Genomic DNA, 19,972 nt, shown 5'->3' on the forward strand with positions numbered 1-19,972 from the left:
GGCCTCATGAGTCAGATTCTGATGATCTGGAGGAGGAAGACTTTGAATGTTTAGACAGTGATGACGACTTGAACTTGAAGCACAAGGCCCTGGGGAGAGCGCTTCTCTGAAGGGAACTCTCGGTAATCTGAAATAATACATGGCCCAGATGGACGAGGAACTGGCACATACCAGCATTGGCAAAAGTCTCACCACCCGGAAGCAAGTGGTTTGTGTGCTTTTTTTTAATGCAATTTTATTGAGATAATATTCACATACCCTATAATCATCCAAATTGTACTATCAGTGGTTCACGGTATCTTCATATAGCTGTGCATTAGTCATCGCAATGTATATTTGAACATTTTCATTATTCCAAAATACAAAAAGAATAAAAGTAAAAAAGAACACCCAAAACATGCCGTAGTTCCCCTTCCCCTATTATTTATTTCTTATTTGTTTTTTTTCCTTACTCATCTGTCCATACACTGGATAAAGGAGTGTCAGTCACAAGGTTTTCAGTCACATAATTACACCTTTAAGACTTTATATTTATTCAGTTATCTTCAAGAATCAAGGCTATTGTATTACAATTGAACAGTTTCGCATATTTCCCTCTAGCTACTCCATTAACTCCAAAACTGAATAAGGCTTATCTTTATACTGCATAAGGATAACCTCTAGTTTACAATCTAGGAATCTTTCCCATAAGCCTTCATCTAACATAGCCTATGCTCTCAAATTCCACGTTAATAGTTAATCCATGTTAGTGAGGTGTTATGATATTTGTCTTTTCATTTCTGGCTTGTTTCATTCAAAATACTGTCCTCCAGGTTGATTTGCCAGAGGGATGTATGCTTTTAACCTCTTTCCCTTTCTGAGTCCATTATGAAGGTTAGCTAAAACCATATTTTGCCTTAGGTTTTTTTTCTTTCTTTCTTTTTGATATGTGAGATTTGAAATAAAATCTAATTTGTCCCTCACTCTGGTAGGGGATGAAGTATTAATTATTTCCCCATATATCAAATTAATTACATTCCTTTTCGGTTATTCATCAAGATTTAAAATAAAAATCCATGTAAGGTGTTTGAATTAGAATATGGCTGCATACTGCTACTACTGACACTTTAAAATTGATTTCAAAAAAAGAGGATTTAAAATACCTAAATAACTGAGTTTTAATATTGTCTGTTTTGTATTTCCCTAATTTAGAATTCACTCTCTACTCACATTTTTATCTTAGTTTTTATGCCAGCATTGTCTAACCCTAGATAGAGGCATGATGGAAAGAGGATAGACTCCAGAGTCTCACAGATGAGGGTTTGAAATCCTGCTCAGTTTAGGATTTAACCAGTTATCCTTTAACCAATAATCCTCATGAATTAATGTGAGAACCATGTGAGACAACAATAAAATGATGAGGCCCTTAATTAATATTAATCCCCCTTGCTCTGATTATATAAACCATATTTAAAGCTATAATCACTTCTAGTATTGTTACCAAACCTAATATAAACCATACAATAGATTTATCTAAAGAAGATGTTCTTAAATTTTAATGTGACTATGAACCATCTAAGTAAGGATCTTGTTAAAATATAGATTTTGATTAAGTAGGTCTGGGGTGAGGCTTGAGATTTTCCATTTCTAACACACTTCAAAGTGCGTTTCCTGCTGGTCCATGGACTGTACTTCGAATAGCAAGAATAGATCATGCTGCTGTCTTTTAAATCCTTCCCCAAGCCTGTTAAATCAAAGGTCTAAGTGACAATTCAGTCTTTCTATTTGGACCTCCAGAGCATTAAAAAAGAAAGTAGCATCTTTCTTTTAGAAGAAAGTTAGATTCTTATCATTTTGTTTTTCTTCATTGCTGTGTTTACTTCTTTCAGAACTCCTAGGCAAGCTATAAATGTACCTCCCTAACTCTGGTTATCTCCCTTGGAGAGTCATTCTACTTGTAGAAATTTTTCCTGGAAAGAAGTATATTACATCTATTAGAACCAAGTTTAATATGTGTGCTAAATTACTTAGTTTATTAGATTACATTTTGGGTTTATATCCCAAAGGATAAAAAATTTCCTTTTTCATCTGGAATTAAATTTTACATTTTGCTTGGTTAGCTTTTTATTGTAACCACCATCTGTTCTAGTCTACCAAAGCTGCCAGAATGCAACACACCAAAGATGGATTGGCTTTTAATAAAAGGAGATTTATTTAGTTAAAAATGTATCATTCTTCCGAGGAAAGGCAGCTAACTTTCAATTGAGGTTCTTTCTTACATAGGAAGGCACAGGGTGATCTCTGCAGGCCTTCTCGTCAAGCCTCTGGGTTCCAACAGCTTTCTCCAGGGTGATTCATTTCTGCATCTACAAAGGCCTGGGCTGAGCTGCGAGTGCTGAGATGAGGAATACCGAGCTGCTTGGGCTGTGCTACATTGAGCTCTCTCATTTAAGCATCCAGCCAATTAAATCAAACATCATTCATTGCAGCAGGCACGCCTCCTAGCCGACTGCAGATGTAATCTGCGACAGATGAGTTTCACATGCCACTGGCTCATGTCCACAGCAGTAGAGCTAGGCACCTTCACCTGGCCAGGTTGGCACCTGAACCTAACTACCACACCATCTAACCTGACAGGATCTCATACCATGATTTTCTTTCCCCCCCATGAATTAGGAACCTCTGTTCCAGACTGCCAGTAACAGTTCAGATGAGGAAGATTTTTTATGTTTTTACATGAGCAGGCACCGGGAATCGAACACAGGTCCTCGGGGATAGCAGGCAAGCACTCTTACCTGCTGAGCCACTGTGGCCTGCCCAATGAGGAAGATTTTGATACATGAGAATCTGTTATGGCACTTGTGGATGTAGACCTGACCCTGGTTTCAAATATCTTGGAATCCTATAGCTCCCAAGCTGGACTGGCAGGACCTGCTTCTAACCTTTTACAAAGCATGGGAGTGCATCTGCCTCACAACACTGATCACAGAACCATACGTAAGCCATCAAAAGATTAACCAACACACTCTCTTTCTCTTTTTTTGTTCTTAAGTATTGCCTGATTGTGTTAATTCATTGAGTAAAAATGTTTTTTCATTACATGTTTTTCAAGTGGACTTCTCTGTGAGTACTAAATGCTGACATTTGTGCACAAATCTTTGTATTCTCAACTCTGGGTTACACAAAAGGTTCTAGAAGCAGCAGAATAAAGAGGATCAAGGCCCTGAACAGCCCTGAGATGAGGAGATATCCCTGTTAAGGACACACCCTGCAGCTATGCACCCTCAGTGAAATTTTTTTTTTTTTAAGATTTAATGGAACTAGTTTGGGGTATTGTTTGTTTGTTTACGTTTTTATTACAATATATATATGCAAAGAAAAGAAAGAAAAAGCAATACTTTTCAAAGCACACTTCAACGAGTAGTTAAAGAATTTGTCATGGGCTACCATTCCACTATCTCAAATTTTTTGTTCCAGCTACTCAAAACACTGAAGACTAAAAGGAATATCAATATAGTGATTCAGCCATCATACTCATTTGTTAAATCCTATTTTCTGTTATAACTACTCCTTCTCCTTTGATCCTTTGCCCAGTCTATAGGGATCTTTAGGCAGTACCCATTCTGACTTTTTCATCTTGAGAGGGGGTGTTGACACTAAAGGATACGGGGATGTAATTAATTGATAATCTTGGAGTGGCCCTTCTGGGTTTTAGAATTTATCTGATCTAGGAACCCTCCAGGAATTATGGGTTGCAGGAAAGCACACTTATTGGATAAGAATTTTATAGATTCTCAGTTAGGGCCCTAGTGTTGTTAACAGTTAAGTCATTGGTTGGGGTTTAGCAAGCCATGGCAATTAGCACTATCTAACAGAAGTTTACATAAGAGTAACTTCCAAATATAGCCTCTTAACTCTATTTGATCTCTCTTAGCCACTGATGCCTTATTTTATTACACTTCTTTTCCCCCTTTTGGTCAAGAAGATATTGTTGACCCTATATTGCCAGGGCCAGGCTCATCCCCAGGATTCATACCTCATGTTGTCAGGGAGATTTTCACCCCTGAAGTTCATGTCCCACAGAGGGGAATGTAATTATTTTCCTTGCAGACTTGGGCTTAGAGAGAGGGAGGCCATATCTGAGGAACAAAAGAAGTTTCCTAGAAGCAACTCTTAGGCCTTTCATAGGTAGTCTTAGTTTCTCCACTACAGAAATAAATTTCATAAGAGTAAGCCTCTAAATCAAGGTCTTGGCCTGTTTCCTTAAGGAGTCTCCAGTGGTTGAGGGGTATCTGGGATTTCCCAAATGGGAAAGTTTAATAGTTCCACATATATATATATATATTTTTTTTTTCCTTCTGACCCTCAAAGGACTGTACCAATGCTTTTTAATTATCAGCCCACAGTATTCTGAGATGTATACTGGTAGTACATTAAGCTGTATAGCATTACAAGATCTCATTCCTGTTCTGGACTCCAGGAGTTTGGGTTGTTTAAATGACCTATCCAGACAGGTTGGTTTAGATTACGTGTTACAGAAAATTTAGGTTCTAGATATAGTAAACCTCTGCCTTTGGTCTCACATAGTAGGTGAAGATCTAGAGTACATACATTACCATGTTTTTCCCTGTATTCTGATTTACCTTAGACCAACCAGATTGGCTTCATTTTTCACTCTAATTGAGGCCCAATCTTTTTTTCGGTTACTTTAATAATTATTATATATAGCTATGCTAACTTGCAGGGCTGTAGCACTCCATTTCTGGGTCATAGGTGTCATAGAATTACTCAGAGTTCCAGGGAAATACCAGCTACACCTGTAGCTCAGTGTCTCAGAATCCAGAAATACATTTACAACTTCAGACTAAATGTGGCTGCTATAGGGGTTTACAATCTAGGCTCAAATTTTCTTAAAAGTATTTTCTAAAAGAGACCTTTGCGTAGTTGTTCTTTTGTTTTTTGGTTTATTATACAGAATATATTTTCCCCAAGATTTATTCATTTCATTGTGTCTCTTGACATACTTTTTTTGTAGCCACACCCATATTCTATCATATAAATTTTTCACCATTTCCCATTTTGCTTCTCAGTCATTATACCCTTCAGCACCCTCCATCTATTGGGCATTATGGACAATGTTCAAAATAAATAAACCATGTCTTACAGTATCCTCACTTTGTTGTACAGTTAGTAGCACTTTCAATTTTAGACAGTTTTCATCAGTTCATAGCAACAAAGAACCAACAAACACAGTGTTAGCAACTATCAAATTAAAACTACTTGGGCAGGCCACGGTGGCTCACCTGCCGTACCAGAGACCCAGGTTCGATTCCCAGTGCCTGCCCATGCAAAAAAAATATTAAAATTACCTCTTATCACTTGTCTCTCCCTCTAATCAGTTGCCCTTATTAGTGCTGTGGTACTGTTGGGTCTTCCTATTAACTATTGGCCATAGAATGCATTTTTAGTTTTCCCCCATACCCTTCTACTATTGACTTTCTGTCCAGTACTGAACCTTTGAAATAGTTCATGCAAGAACTTATTTATAATTATAGATTTAATCAGTGCAATACATGGTACTGTACATCCCCTTTCAATCATATTCACCTTCAATATGGCAATGTTACTTATAACCCCACCAAGTACTTACTACCACTTCTATCCATTCCCTTGCATTTAGATTCAGCCTCATTGGACGCCTTTTCCCTATCTCTCGCTTTTGTGTAGTCTAGGTCTGCTATATTCTGCAGCGCAACCTCTGAAATTACCTTTACCAGAGACATAATAGTGAAATCATATGGCGTCTATCCTTTTGTGTCTGACTTATTTTACTCAGCATATGTCTTCAAGGTTCACGCACATTGTCATATGCTTCAGAACCTTATTTCATCTTACTGCTGCATAATAATCCATTGTATGTATATGCCACATTTTGTTTATCCACCTGTCTATTGATTGGCACTTGGATTATTTCCATCTTTTGGCAGTTGTGAATAGTGCAACTGTGAGCATCAGTGTTCAAATGTCTGTGTCACTACTTTCATCTCTTCCCTTAGTGTAATTTTAAGTATTTAATTTCTATCCTTAGTTACAGTCATCCTCAGGTCAACATTCCAAGATGACAAATTTGGACTTGATACCTCATTCACTTTTTATAATTTTTTAAATTAAGTTTAACATTCATATAGGAAAGTGCATAAATCTTAAGTGTCCATGATTTTTTGCATATATGCAACTGTGTAACTTCCACCTAAATCAGTATATAAAGCTTAAGTTTACTTTTTTAATGATAGCTTTATTGAGATAATTCTCATACCAAAAGACTGATCCTTTTAAAGTATACAGTTCATTGATTTTTAGTAAAGTCACAAGCTGTGCCACCACCAGAACTACCTAATTCTGGAACTTTTTAAAAACATTTTTTTGTTAAATATAACATACATACAAAGAAAAGAAAAAGGCAGTGATTTTTAAAGTACATTTCAATTAGTAGATATGGAACAGATTCAGAGTTTGTTATGGGTTACCACTGCACTATTTAAGATTTTTCCTTCTAGCTGCTCCGAAACACTGGAAGGTAGAAGCAATATTTTTTTTCTTTATTGTAAAAAATAACATATACAAAAAAAAAACCCAATAAATTTCAAAGCACATTGCAACAATTGGTTGTAGGATAGATTTCAGAGTTTGGTATGGGTTACAATTCTACCACTTTAGGTGTTTATTTCTAGCTACTCTAAGATACTGGAGAATAAAAGAAATATCAGTATAATGATTCAACATTCATACTCGTTTGTTAAACCCTACCTTCTCTGTAGCGCACCTTTGATCTTTATCCCACACTTTAGTGGTATTTGGGGTACGCTCATTTTAACTTTTTCATGTTGGAAGAGGCTGTTGATAATATGGGACGGGGGATGGAACTCGTTGATACTCAGGAGAGGCTGGCCCCTCTGCATTTCAGGATTTATTCTGGTCCAGGGACCCATATGGAGGGTGTAGGTTTCTAGAATGTTACCCTAGTGCATGTAACCTTTATAGAATCTTATATGATGCCCTAGGTCATATGGTTTTGGTTGGGGGTTGGCAAGTTATGGTAGGTAGGAGGAGCCAAGATGGTGGCTTAGGGAGGAGTAGGATTTAGTTCGTCCTCCAGAGCAGCTAGTAAATAGCCAGGAACAGTACAGAACAACTGCTGAGGTCACATTAGTGACCAGACACATAGCATACACCACTTTGGATTGACTGTGATCCCACTCAGAACTGTGAGTCCCCCAAGCCCCAGAGGCCAGCACCCACCCCCTACAGGCTGGTTCTCAGAGGGGAAAGGAAGGACTCTACTAACAACAAGGGGCTGAGCTCAACCAAGCTCCAATTGTGGAATTAACCAATGCTGACTACTAAAGATAGACACCCATATCAGCTGAACATCGAGTAAAAGCTGAGGTTGCAGGTTTTTGCCCAGGCGCAAAGAGGGCAGGGAAAAAGAAAAAACAGAGGGTTTTTTTTTTGATCAGACAATGCAATATAGTTGAAAGGATCTGGGCCCTGAAGGAAAGGAGGGGCCACATAGGACCTGGAGATACACAGAGCAGCGTGCCAACTTCAGCTCTTCATTAGCAAACCTGAGGAATGGGGGTCTTGCTCTGTAAAGGGTTTTTCTTTCTGGCTGTGTTCCTATGGCTTGACTGCTCTTTGGATACAACTGCAAGTCTTCTAGGCTCGAACTGTCCCAGGCAAGGGCAGAATTAAACTTGTCTGAGCACTTGTCTGGAGGCTGTGCCTTCCCCAAGAGAGGGGTGGGGCCCAGCTCAGGTGAAATCCCTCCCTCGATGAATTCAATCCCTAGGGACTGGAAAAGTGAAGCAATTAAAACCAGACTATAGCCTCTCCTCTGTCTCAACCACACCCCAGCAGAGAGAGTCTGCTGAAGTTAAGGGCACCACATCACTTTATGCTGGTGGGACCTGCAGGCATAAAAATGCCACATACGTGGCAGGATAAGAAATATACAGAGTCTAGATGCTTCTTAGGAAGGTCTGTCAACCTGCTGGGTCTCACCCTCAGGGGAAACTGATGCAGATGACTCTTTCCTCCTGAGAGGAGGCCAGACTGGTCTGCAAAATCTGACTGGGGTCTACAATACCTAAGTAGACCCTCCTAAGTGGGGAAAAAGGTACCATACACACAGGCAACAAACAAGAAAACAAGTACTGAAAAATTCTGATTTGCTAAACAAAACCTATGCTAGAGGTCTAGAATAAGCTGAACTGAATATCAAAGAATAGATAGACAACAAAGTTATCCACCAAGAAAATCCTAGGTAAAAAAGTGAAAACAATCTCCAGAATAAACTAATTAAGGAAATTAAATGTCAAGATGCCAGCAAAAAATAATGAATCATATTAGGAAAATTAAAGATATGGCCCAGTCAAAGGAACAAACTAACAAGTCAAATGAGATACAGGAATTGAAACAATTAATTCAGGATGTTTGAACAGACATGGAAAATTTCATAAAAAATCAAATCAGTGAATTGAGAGAGGCTATAAAGAAGGCAAGGATGAACAAAAAGAAGAAATTGAAAGTCTAAAAAAAACAATGGAAACCTACGGTGTTAGATTTCAAGAGACAAGAGATAGGATTAGTGAACTGGAGGACAGGACATGTGAAATCCAACAAGCAAAAGGAAATATAAGGAAAAGAATGGAAAAATATGAGCAGGGATTCAGCGAATTGAATGACAATATGAAGCATATGAATATACCTGCCGTGGGTGTCCCAGAAGGAGAAGAGAAGGGAAAAGGAGGAGAAAAAGTAATGGCGGAAATTATCACTGAAAATTTCTCAACTCTCATGAAAGATTTAAAATTACAGATCCAAGACATTCAGCATACCCCAAACGGAATAGATCCAAATAGATGTACTCTAAGACACTTAGTAATCAGAATGTCAGATATCAAACAGAAAGAGAGAATTTTGAAAGCAGCAAGACAAAAGCAATCCATCAAACACAAGGGAAGCTCAACAAGACTATGCATAGATTTCTCAGCAGAAATCACAGAGGCAAGAAGACAGTGATATGATATATTTAAGTTACTAAAAGAGAAAAACTGTGAACCAAGAATTCTATATCCAGCAAAACTGTCCTTCAAAAATGAGGGGGAAATTAAAACATTTTCAGATAAAAAAATCACTGAGAGGATTTGTGACCAGGAGACCGACTCTGCGAGAAATACTAAAGGGAGCACTAGAGACAGACAGAAAAGACAGGAGAGAGAGGTGTGGAGAAAAGTGTAGAAATGAAGACTATCAGTAAAAAAAGAAGTAAAATTAGATATGACATATAAAGTCCAAACAGCAAAATGGTAGAAGAAAATACCGCCCTTACAGTAATAGCGCTAAATGTTAATGGATTAAACTCCCCAGTCAAAAGACAGACTGGCAGAATGGATTCAAAAACAGGACCCATCTGTCTGCTGTATACAGGGATGCATTTTAGACCCAAAGATAAACAGGTTGAAACTGAAAGGTTGGGAAAAGATATTTCATGCAAACAGCAATCAGAAAAGAGCAAGAGTAGCCATATTAATATCCAACAAATCAGACTTCAAATGTAAAACAATTAAAAGAGAAAAAGGACACTATGTATTAATAAAAGGAACAATTCAACAAGGAGACCTAACAATTATAAATATTTGTGCACTGAGCCAGACTGCTCCAAGTACATGAGGCAAACACTGAAAAGAGAAATAGACACATCTACCATAACAGGTGGAGACTTCAATTCCCCACTCTCATTATTGGACAGAACATCTAGGCAGAAGATCCATAAAGAGACAGAATTTGAATGGTACAATAAACAAAGTAGACTTAACAGACATTTAAAGAACATTACACCCCACAACAGCAGGATACACCTTTTTCTTAAGAGCTCATGGATCATTCTCAAGGATAGACCACATGCTGGGTCACAAAGGAAGTCACAATAAAATTTAAAAGGTTGAAATCATACAAAACACTTTCTCAAATCATAAAGGAATGAAGTTGGAAATCAATCATAGGCAGAGGGCCAGAAAATTCACAAAATTATGCAGGCTCAACAACATACTCTTAAACAACCAGTGGGTCAAGGAAGGAATTACAAGAGAAATCAGTAAATACCTTAAGCAAATGAAAACGAAACACAACATATCAAAATTTATGGGATGCAGCAAAGGCAGTGCTAAGAGGGAAATTTATTGCCCTAAATGCCTATATCAAAAAAAGAAGAGAGAGCAAAAATCGAGGAATTAACTGTTCAATTGGAAGAACTAGAGAAAGAACAGCAAACTAACCCCAAAGGAAGCAAAAGGAAAGAAATAACAAAGATTAGAGCAGAAGTAAACGAAATTGAGAACATGAAAACAATTGAGAAAATCAACAAAACCAGAAGTTGGTTCTATGAGTTGATTAATAAGATTGATGGACCCTTAACACAGTTGACAAAAAGAAGAAGAGAGAGGATGCAAATAAATAAAATGAGAAATGGAAGAGGAGACATAACCTTTGACCCTGTAGAAATAAAGGAGGTAATGGGAGGATACTATGAACAACTTTATGCTAATAAGTAGGTGAAATGGACAACTTTCAAGAAAGGCATGAGCAACCAAGATTGACTCAAGAAGAAATTAGATGGCCTCAACAAACCAATCAGAAGAAACTGAATTAGTCATTAAGAAGCTCCCCAGAAAGAAAAGTCCAGGAGCAGATGGCTTCACATATAAATTCTACCAAACATTCAAGAAAAAATTAGTACCATTTCTGCTTAAACTCTTCAAAAAGTTTGAAGAGGAGGAAAGGCTACCTAAGTCATTCGATGAAGCCAACATCACCCTCATACCAAAGCCAGACAAAGATACTACAAGAAAAGAAAATTACAGACCAATCTCTCTAATAATGAATATAGATGCAGAAATACTCAACAAAATTCTTGCAAATCGAATGCAGTAGCATATTAAAAGAATTATATACCATCACCAAGCAGGATTCATCCCAGGTATACAAGGATGGTTCAACATAAGAAAATCAATTAATGTAATACACCATATCAACAAACCAAAGCAGAAAAACGACATGATCATCTCAATTGACACAGAATAGGCATCTGACAAAATTCAGCATCCTTTCTTGTTGAAAACATTTCAAAGGATAGGAATAGAAGGGAACTTCCTCAGCATAATAAAGGGAATATATGAAAACCCCACAGCTAATATCACACACACACAAAACCCACAACTAACTTTCCCCCTGAGATCAGAAACAAGGATGTCCACTATCACCATTGTTATTCAACACTGTCTTCAAACTTGTAGCCAGAGCAATTAGACAAGAAAAAGAAATAAAGGCATCAAAATTGGAAAGGAAGAAGTAAAACTCTCACTGTTTGCAGATGATATGATAGCATATGTCAAAAACACTGAAAAATCCACAGCACAACTACTTGAGTTAATAAATGAGTACGGCAAAGTGGCAGGTTACAAGGTCAACACTCAAAAATCTATAGTGTTTTTATACACTAGTAATGAGCAATCTGAGGGGGAAATCAAGAAACAAAATCCATTTACAATTGCAACTAAAAGAATAAAATATTTAGGAATAAATTTAACTAATGATACAAAGTCCTGTACAAAGAAAACTATAAGAAATTGCTAAAAGAAATCACAGAAGACCTAAATAAATGGAAGGACATACCATGTCCATGGATTGAGAGACTAAATATTGTTAAGATGTGAAATTCTACCTAAATTGATTTATAGATTCAATGCAATACCAATTAAAATCCCAAAAACGTATTTTTTGGAAATAGAAAATCAATAACCAAATTTATCTGGAAGGACCAGATGCCCTGAATAGCTATAAATATCCTGAGAAAGAAAAATGTAGTTAGAGGTCTCACAGTACGTGACTTTAAGGCGATTATGAAGCTACAGTGGTCAAAACAGCATGGTATCGGCATAAAGATAGATATACTGGCTGTGCTGGTTTGAAATGATGTATGTACCCTAGAAAAAGACATGTTTTAATCCTAATCCCATTTTGTAAAGGCAGCCATTTCTTCTAATCCCTATTCAATACTATATGCTTGAAAGTATAATTAGATCATCTCCATGCAGGATGATTTGATCAAGAGTGGTTGTTAAGCTGGGTTATGTAGAGGCATGTCTCCACCTATTTGGGTAGGTCTTGATAAGTTTCTAAAGTTCTATAACAGAGGAAACATTTTAGAGAATGAGAGATTCAGGGAGAACAGAGCAGGATGACATAGCCACAAGAAGCAGAGTCCACCAGCCAGCAACCTTTGGAGATGAAGAAGGAAAATACCTCCCGGGGAGCTTGATGTGACAGGAAGCCAGGAGAAGAAGCTAGCAGATGATGACGTGTTTGCCATGTGCCCTTCCAGATGAGAGAGGAACCCTGACCGTGTTTACCATGTGCCTTTCCAGATGAGAGAGAAACTCTGACTGAGTTCACCATGTACCCTTCCACTTGAGAGGGAAACCCTGAATGTCATTGGCCTTCTTGAACCAAGGTATCTTTCCTTGGATGCCTCTGATTGTATATTTCTATAGACTTGTTTTAACTGGGACATTTTCTCGGCCTTAGAACTGTAAACTAGTAACTTATTAAATTCCCCTTTTAAAAAGCCATTCCATTTCCAGTATATTGCATTCTGGCATCTAGCAAACTAGAACACTGACCAATGAAATTGAACAGAGTGTTCAGATATAGACCCTCTCATCTATGGACAATTGATCTTTGATAAGGCAGTCAAGCCAACTCACCTGGGACAGAACAGTCTCTTCAATAAATGGTGCCTAGAGAACTGGATATCCATATGCAAAAGAATGAAAGAGGATCCATATCTCACACCCTATACAAAAATTAAGTCAAAGTGGATCAAAGACCTAAACATTAGATCTAAGACCATAAAACTTTTAGAAGAAAATGTAGAGAAATACCTTATAAATCTTATGATAGGAGGAGGCTTCCTAGATCTTACACCCAAAGCACAAGTATTGAAGAAAGAATAGATAAATGGGAACTCCACAAAATTAAACACTTTTGTGCATCAAAGAACTTTGTCAAGAAAGTAAAAAAAACAGCCTACATAATGGGAGAAAATATCTGGAAACGATATATCAGATAAGGGTCTAGTATCCAGAATATATAAAGAAATTGTTCAACTCAACAACAAAAAGACAAACAACCCAACTGCAAAATGGGCAAAAGACTTGAACAGATAACTTCTCAGAAGAAGAAATACATTTAAATGGCTAAATAGCACATGAAAACATGCTCAACTTCCCTGGCTATTAGGGAAATGCAAATCAAAAACCACAATGATGTATCATCTCACACACACCAGAAAGGCCATTATCAATAAAACAGAAAACAAGAAGTGCTGGAGAGGATGTGGAAAAAGAGGCACATTTACCCACTGTTGGTGGGAACGTAAAATGTTACAACTGCTGTGGAATACAGTTTGGTGCTTCCTCAGGAAGCTTAGTATAGAATTGCCATATGATCCAGCAATACCATTGCCAGGTATCTATTCAGAGGACATGAGGGCATGGACACTAATGGACATTTGCACACCAATGTTTATAGCAGCATTATTTACAATTGCCAAGAGATGGAAACAGTCCAAATGTCCATCAACCGACAAGTGGCTAAACAAGCTGTGGTATATACGTACAATGGATTGTTACACAGCTGTAAGACAGAATAAAGTCATGAAGTATGTAACAACATGGATGAACCATGAGGACATTATGCTGAGTGAAATTAGCCAGAAACAAAAGGACAAATACTGTATGGTTTCACGGATATGAACTAACATTAACGAACAAACTTGGAGAATTTCAGTTAAGAACAGAGGCCATCAGGAGATAAGAAATAGGGTAGCTATTGGGTAATTGGAGCTAAAGGGATACAGATTGTGCAACAAGACTGATGGTAAAAATTCTGAAATGGATAGCACAATACTTCTTAATTGTAGCACAATAATGTTACTACACTGAATGAAGTTGAATGTGAGAATGGTAGAAGGAGGAGCGCTGGGGGGTACAAATGAAACCAGAAGGAAAGATAGATGATAAAGACTGAGATGGTATAACCTAGGAATGCCTAGAGTGTACAATGACAGTGACTAAATGTACAACTCAAAAAATGTTTTCACATGAGGAGAACAAAGGAATGTCAATATCGCAGCGTGTTGAAAATAGATGGTAATTCATATTTTAAAACTTTAACTTACGTGTGAGACTAAAGCAAAAAAATGTTTATTTGGTACAAAATTTATATTTTGAGTAGTGCATTTCCTAATACAACTTAAATGAACAGCTTAATTGAACATCATAAATACATGGAATAAGGCATGCCTTGAATAGGACATGAGATTTTGTAGGTTTGTCCAGAGGGATGCCCCGATAAATCCCAGAGTGATTTGAACAGTGAATAAAGAAGTATTTGCAAAGCCCCCTTGGGGGAACGGCAAGAAAGGAGAAAAGTTCAGCTTCCCCATTTGAAGAATTCCTGATATTCTTACAAGCAGTGGGGACAACCAAATCAATAGGCCAAGCCCTCAATCTTGGGGGTTGTTCATATGAAACTTATCCCCACAAAGGATAAGGATAACTAAGCTTGCTTAAAATTAGGCCTAAGAGTCACCCCCAGAGAACCTCTTTTGCTGCTCAGATGTGGCCTCTCTCTCTCAGCCAACACGGCAAGCAAACACACCGCCCTCCCCCTCTCTACATGAGACATAACTCCCAGGGGTGTAAACCTTCTTGGCAATGTGGGACAGAAATTCTAGAATGAGCTGTGACTCAGCATCAACAGATTGAGAAAATCTTCTCAACCAAAAGAGGGAAGAGAGAAATGAGACAAAGTGTCAGTGGCTGAGAGATTTCCACTGACTCGAGAGATTATCCTGGAAGTTATTCTTATGCATTATATAGATATCCCCTTTTTAGTTTAAGGTGTATTAGAGAGGCTAGATGGAAGTGCCTGAATCTGTAGAGCTGTGTTCCAGTAGCCATGTTTCTTAAAGATCATTGTATAATGATACAGCTCTCATAATGTGACTGTGTGATTGTGAAAATCTTCTGTCTGGTGCTCTTTTTATCTACAGTATGGACTGTTGAGTACAACACAGGTTAAAAATATATAAATAATAGGGGGAACAAATGTTTAAATTATAAAATATATATATTGGGTAGATAGACATACTAGTGGTCAATGAGAGGGAGGGGTAAGGGATATGATATGTATGAGTTTTTCTTTTTTCTGTATTGATGCAAGTGTTCTAAAAAATCATGATGTATGTATATACAACTAAGTGATGATGTTGTGAGCCACTGATTGTATACCATGTATGAAATGTTTTTGTTTTAAGAATGTATGTGCTTGTATGTTGTTGTATGAATAAAAATTAAAAAAAAAAAAAAGACCTAAGGAGAACCTAGTGCTGATTTTGGGAAGATAGTATAGTCCTGTTGGTAAGAGTAAATGTCTTACGCACCAAAAACCTCACCAAGAATCTTGGGCAGATTGACAAGTGGTCAAAGCTAGTGAGCTGGAGCCAGAGCTCTTTGCTGGAATCCAGGAAATGCTCTTGGGCCTGACCCTTTCAGGGACCCCTGGCCCTCAACAGATGTAGATAAGTTCAAGAAATGAGAGCCAAAAGGTTTGCTCTGGTGCATTGGTTTGCCTTTGTAAGGGTCTCAGTGAAGGAATTCAGCTTACATGCCAGGCAGGGTAGAAGGATGAGGTTGCTGAAGGACTGCCTCCCCGTCTACATCCTAGTGAGTCAGTCAGCTCCCCATCATAGCAGGGTGTTCACAACTGATGACATCATACAGAAGTCTAAAGTCGCGCCAGGTAGATATATTGGGCTGTGAACTAGTAAAAACACCTACTGCTCTCTACTCAGGGAATAATGGTGCTTTTTAAATGTCAATTCTCAAGTTTAAAAAAGGGTTTTAGAAGGTATTTCCTGTACAGCCCTACCAGAGATCCTTCTCTGTTGATACTAAATTGTTCAAATTTAATGGATAGAGGTTTGATATTTAATGTAACTGTGATATCTATTATTAAAATAAAATTAATGCTTATTTCTTAAGATTTGTGCCAGATTTAAAAGTATTACGTACCTCAGAAAAGCCATGTTTCAATTCTGATCCAATCTTGTGAGAGCAGCCTTTTCTTTTACTCCTGATTCAATACTGTAGGTTTGAAACTTGTGATTAAATTATCTTCACAGAGATAAGGCAGGCCCAATTGTGGGTGTGACTTTTGATTAAATGGAGGTGTAATTCTGCCCATTCAGGGTGGGTCTTGCTTAATTTACTGGAATCCTTTAAAAGAGGAAACATTTTGGAGAGAGTCAGAGCTGACAGAAGCCTCAGAGCCAACAGGAACTTCAGAGCAGAGCCAACACAGATACCAACACTTGGAGAACAGAGACATGGATGTTTGGAGATGTTTGGAGGCCAGCAGATGTCGCCATGAGATGTTAAACAAGCCAGAACCTAGAGAGAGCCAAGGGAAGCCAAGAGATGAAAGCTTGTCCTGGAGAAAGGAAGTGACGAACCCCCATAGGAACAGAGGCTGAAAGCAATGGCGCCTGAGAGCAAGGGACCGCCAGATGCCAGCTACATGACTAGCCAGCTGACAGATTGACCCAACGACCTTCTTGAGTGAAGGTAACCCCTCACTGGTGCCTTAATTTGGATACTTTCACTTCCTTGGATCTGTAAGCTTGTAAGTTATTAAATTCCCTTCATAAAAGCCTTTCAATTTCTGGTGTACTGCATTCTAGCAGCTTTCAAACCAACACAAGATGATTCTCATATTCCTCCTAAAGTGAATCATCTTCTCTACAAACAACTCCATGTATAGACCAGTATTTTATAATCTAGATCTCATTTTTCCTTTGCTTTTATTTTATGCAGCAGAGAAATGCCCTATGGACTGTTTCTTGCCATATGAAAGTAAAGAATGGAAATGATTCCCTACTGCCCTGTCTTCAGAGAACAAGGAGTAATTAGGAGAATGATGTAGTAGAGTTTCTGTTTAGAAGCCTATTATCATAAGCCAATAAAAATTAAATATACCATATCCATCTCCAACCGTTCCTCTTGATATTTTTACAATGTTGTTGACTGAATTGAGCTTCAGAAAAGGTAGAGTATCACACACTGATTTAAGCATCCAACAAAAATGTGCTTTTTATCACATAGGACAACATTATAATGTTTTCAAATAATGTTAATTTAAAATATTTGAAATATACTTTGTTTTGAAGTTACATATTTGTTAAAAATGAGGTTTCAGATGCTACACCAGCTTGACTATGAGAAAAGTTTCCCCATAATGTACTTGTAGTACATTCAATTTACCTTCATTGAGGATTAGATGTTGGGCAAAGAAAGGGAGATGCACAGTCAAAACTAAGGAATGAATTAATTTCTTTTTATTCCAGTTTCCAGGGCTGACTTAGCTTGAGCCAATCTCACTCTGATGACACATGCATTCATTAAGGTTTTACCTGTTGGTATTCTGCATCATGGACCCAGTTGGAGTCTTTTTTGTACTTAACAATCTCGTAATTTATTGCCATATAAATATTCTCCAGGCAGTAAGCCCTATGCCAAATTTCCTTTATTTATCTGCCATTTTCAGTACCCCAGTCTCTACTTCTTTCCTCTTCTGCCTCTGCTCTCAGATATCCTTGGAATTCTATATCAAAGCCCTCCTCCCACTCACCGCTGGAAAACAGTTCATTGTGGGAGCTTGTCCAGTTAGCCACCTCTGTACTCCCATTTTTTCCTTTCCAAAAAAAACACATTAATCAAAAAGCAAACAGTTACTCCATGGTAAGCTTGAGAAACTCACAACCAGGAATCCCGCATACTCCCCTATCAGTATTTTCAGACTGGGGATGTGTACACATGTACTCACAAACACACCTACAAAGAGATAAAAAAGATTGGGAGAGGGTAACACACATGAACCCTGAACTTCTAACTGCAAGATATGGAGAAATCTCAGGACCTCTCTTTTGAGAGTTCTTTTCCCTTCTACCTGCTAGGTTCAGCCCAGGTAAGAGCAAAATGGTCAATCTAAGAGGACAACGGAGTCCCATCTCATATTATCCCTCAGCATTTTCTGATGAAGGCACTTTGATTTCCCCTCAAAAGGAAAGTCAGTGCTCCAACTTTTCTTGTTCCAGGATCCCTTTTACTTAGTCCTAAGGGACTTTAGTGTTGAATATCTTAGTGTCTCTGGGGCCTGTGTCTTTAATCACAAGTTAGTGCCTAAAATCAAATGGCAATATGACTCTTTCCCCCAACAATTCCTTTTTCAACTTGACTTATAACATTAGTTCATCTGTACATTGCTTCAGTTTTCCATAGGCTCCAAACTGGACTCAAACATTCTGTCACACCAATAAAGAGATCTACCTCCATTCCACTTTCTGCAGTTTCCTCATGTCAGAGCACAGAAAAATACATCTGAACAAAGTTGCAGAAATTTATTTTATTCTCCCAAATAAATCTGTGTCCTTAGAATGGTATATATTAACAATGAGAAATCCAAAATTTAGTTTATCCTGTAAAGCTCAAGAAATGGTTTGGGTTTGGTTTTGGCATTTGTTCATCCTCACTGATCCCTTTGTTGAAATAAATCAGTATTATTGAGTGTGTAGATGGCAGTAACCACTTTACATTAAGAAAAGAGGCATGGCAAAGTGATGGTCTTTTCCTTAGGATACAAGCAGCAAGTAACAGAGGTGAGAACAGCAAAAAGACTTACCACTTTGAACCTGGCTGGGATTCAACGACTACCTGAACAGAACCTCACTGTATCTGGTTCAATGCAGTGTACTCAGAAGAAGACATAGCAACCACTTTCCTCACCACTTCAGATAACATAAAGAAATGTCATGACTTTAACTCCCATGTACAAGATAATTAACTGTACAAGAATTGGCAAATACTATGTTGTGCTATTTTTATTATTTTTGTGAGGATTAAAAAGTATTTATAAATGACTTGTATTTTGCTGTCTTTTCACTACTAAGATAAAAGTTTTAACCAAAATTACACCTGGCACATTTGACAGTTAGTACAAACCCAGCATCAACAAGCCACATATCAGAAGATACTTGATTCCAAGGCCTAAAGAAAATGAGTGAACAGGAGTCTACATCCAAATAATGCCTCCCACTAATAAGTTTTTCTTCTCATACTGGCACTTTTGAATGCCCATAAATAGGAACTTGTTTCATTAACACTAGTAAAGGTGTCACGCTGTAGGCTCATCTTCTGCTCTATCTTATTACGAGTTCTCACCTTTATCATTAATCTCTTCCTCAGGGATACCGAGGAGAGATTTAGGTGGCTTGATCTGGGCTAAGCAGGCAGGGAAGAACAGCTGTGTTTCTCTACCCACTCCTTAATCAATTGGTGGGCAATAGCTAACTTGGGTGGCAACCAGAATGGGAAGGTTCCATCCTGCTGATGGATATAGGGGCCCTTTCTCTTTAGGGTTGCGGCCACCTCATCAAGACTGAACCAGGCAGCTGCCTCCAATTCTCTCAAGTTCACTTGGATCTGAAAGACAAGGAAAAACGATGTAAGGTTAGAAGCTACGAAAGTTCTATAGAAACTGAAGTGCACAGCAGTTAGGGACCACAATGCCATCTGCCAGGGATGCCACAGAAGAGCAAAATGAAGCTGGATAAGACAACTTCTAAATCACTTTCAACTAGAAGTTTCTATTATTTTATATTATTAGTCCCCAACATCCTGATGACTTGTACAATAAGGCCCATCCTAAAATGAACCATTAAATTTGATTAAACATTTATTGCGTGCCTACTGAATGCAGGGCATTCTGTTAAGTCCCGATGATGAAAAATAAATCGTCTCATGATTAAGATTTG

The 19,972-nt window shown here is 37.9% G+C and overlaps 3 protein-coding genes across 8 annotated transcripts in view; 1 reads left to right on the forward strand and 2 right to left on the reverse strand.

The window, feature by feature from the left end:
- LOC143653730 (prolyl 4-hydroxylase subunit alpha-1-like) overlaps window positions 1-19,070 on the forward strand; it is a 47,824-nt gene extending 28,754 nt beyond the window's left edge. For 4 of the 5 annotated variants that reach the window (XM_077124965.1, XM_077124967.1, XM_077124968.1 and 1 more), the window contains 2 exons: window positions 1-16,785; window positions 16,977-19,070. Coding sequence is in view for 1 of the 5 variants with exons in the window: in XM_077124967.1 (XP_076981082.1) it covers window positions 1-10 (10 nt within the window). In the remaining 4 variants the exon portion in view is untranslated. The remainder of the gene's footprint in view (window positions 16,786-16,976) is intronic. The other variant, XM_077124966.1, reaches the window with a different exon arrangement.
- The window catches only part of LOC143653725 (NAD(P)H pyrophosphatase NUDT13, mitochondrial), a 205,336-nt gene that overhangs the window by 166,819 nt on the left and 18,545 nt on the right, over window positions 1-19,972 (reverse strand). The window lies entirely within an intron of this gene.
- The window catches only part of LOC143653732 (NAD(P)H pyrophosphatase NUDT13, mitochondrial-like), a 22,937-nt gene continuing 18,617 nt past the window's right edge, over window positions 15,653-19,972 (reverse strand). Inside the window, exon 8 of the mRNA XM_077124971.1 lies at window positions 15,653-19,640. Within this exon, the coding sequence (XP_076981086.1) occupies window positions 19,440-19,640 (201 nt within the window). The 3' untranslated portion in view covers window positions 15,653-19,439. The remainder of the gene's footprint in view (window positions 19,641-19,972) is intronic.

This window comes from Tamandua tetradactyla, chromosome 13 (assembly GCF_023851605.1).
Source record: "Tamandua tetradactyla isolate mTamTet1 chromosome 13, mTamTet1.pri, whole genome shotgun sequence".
Lineage (NCBI taxonomy): Eukaryota > Metazoa > Chordata > Mammalia > Pilosa > Myrmecophagidae > Tamandua > Tamandua tetradactyla.